We start from the raw sequence: 1,831 nt of genomic DNA, 5'->3' as shown, positions 1-1,831 counted from the left end.
GAAATTGAACAGAGAGGACCCCACGTGCCAGAACCAAAGGGGCCATAGTGACATCGCCTACTGACCCCTGAGTAATCTCAAGGCAGGGCTGGTAGGATGCAGCATGTGACTCACTCTAAAGTTTCTCTGGGTCCTCTGCAGGATTCTTAAGAGGACAGACTGACTAGGAGAACAGGAGCCTTGTGGGAGCCTAGAGTAGTGCCTTCAAGGATGCCTGCAGAGGCAGCCTTCAGTAAAGGCAAGGTGGAATCCGACTGTTAAAGGTGATCACATCATCTTGCTTTCCGTCCACCAGGTGCCCAAACCAGCTGTCCATTGGCCCACATTCCTGTCTGCTGTCCCGAACAACAGCCATCATGCCTCGTGGTCAGAAGAGTAAGCTCCGTGCTCGTGAGAAACGCCGCCAAAATAAAGCTGAGAACCAAGGTGATGAGAGTGCTCAGGCCCCTAGAGGAGAGGAAGGAGAGGCTGCTTGCTGCTCCTCTTCTCTTTTGGGGGAGCCTCCCTCAAGCTTCACTGCTGCTGGCACTCTCCAGGCACGGCCAAGTGCCCCAGCAACCACCGGTGCCGCTGCAGGTGCTTCATCTGAGAGACCTGCTGTAAAAGCCAAAGGCCATGGTAGGAAGAGTAAAACTTCCTCCCGGGCCTCAACTTCCACTGAGAGCTCTGGCCTAGATCTTCTAACTCAGAAGGCGATTATGTTGGTAGAGTACCTGCTGTGTCAGTATAAAAGGAAGGAGCCCATTAGAAAGAGAGACATGCTGAAGATAGTCCACAAATGGTTCAGGAAGGACTTCCCTGAGATCCTCAGGAGAGTCTCTGAGCACATGGATCTAGTCTATGGCCTAGAATTGAAAGAAGTCGAGCCCAATGGTAACTCCTACACCCTTGTGGACAATCAAGATGACAGCAGTGATGGGAGTCTGAGCAGCGGCTTTAGGTTTCCTAACAAAGGGATTTTGATGCCTCTCCTGGGTGTGATCTTTTTGAGTGGCAACTGTGCCTCTGAGGAGGAGATCTGGGAATTCCTGAATATGATGAATGTCTACGATGGGAAGACTCACTTCATTTTTGGGGAGCCCAGAAAGCTTATCACTCAAGATTTGGTGCAGGAGAAATACCTGGTGTACCGGCAGGTGGCCAGCAGTGATCCTCCACGCTATGAGTTCCTGTGGGGTCCAAGAGCCGAAGCTGAGACCAGCAAGATGAAAGTCCTGGAGTTTTTCTCCAAGCTCAGTGATTCCGTCCCCAGTGCCTTCACCCCCTATTATGAAGAAGCTTTGAAAGATGAGGAAGAGAGAGCCCAAGCCAGAGCCCAGGCTGCAGCCAGGCCTGGCATTCCTTCCAAGGCCAAGGGGCGCTCCAAGGTCACGTCCAGCAGCTGCCCTCACCCTGAGTGATGTCAAGGTGGAGTCTTCACTTTTAGTTGGAAAGGTCTGTTAAGCAGTATTGTTATGTGCAAAATATCTTGTTTGCTTATCTTTGTGTGGGTTTTCAAAATTTGTACTTTCAAGTGGTGTTCTTTTAGATATAATGTTAATTTACATCCAGAATATAAGTTCATAGGTTTATGAAGGACATGCGTGACACATTCATGGCCATTTATCAGATTAGGAGTAAGAGTTTGGTGTTTTAAATAGAAATTGGAAATCTTTCAGTCCCTTTTGTCATTGAAAACAGCATAACATGGCTTTAGGATAGGAGTATCTTTTGAGATGTGGAAGAACTTTACATTAAAATAGTTAGGAGCAGTAGATAGATAATAGATGATAGATAGATAGATAGATAGATAGATAGATAGATAGATAGATAGATAGATGATAGCTAGATG

General features: G+C 47.7%; 1 protein-coding gene across 1 annotated transcript; it reads left to right on the top strand.

Annotated features, from left to right (window-relative positions):
- Positions 1-356: 356 nt before the first annotated feature.
- LOC308551066 (melanoma-associated antigen B4-like) lies at positions 357-1,400 on the top strand (the record flags this gene model as incomplete). The annotated part of the gene is made up of 1 exon (XM_081125423.1): positions 357-1,400. The coding sequence occupies one exon, from the start codon at positions 357-359 to the stop codon at positions 1,398-1,400; it is 1,044 nt and encodes a 347-aa protein (XP_080981549.1).
- Positions 1,401-1,831: the final 431 nt, after the last annotated feature.

The sequence above is a fragment of the Miniopterus schreibersii genome (genome assembly GCF_964146895.1).
Source record: "Miniopterus schreibersii genome assembly, chromosome: X".
Taxonomy (NCBI): domain Eukaryota; kingdom Metazoa; phylum Chordata; class Mammalia; order Chiroptera; family Miniopteridae; genus Miniopterus; species Miniopterus schreibersii.
This window is presented reverse-complemented; position numbering and strand designations above follow the sequence as displayed.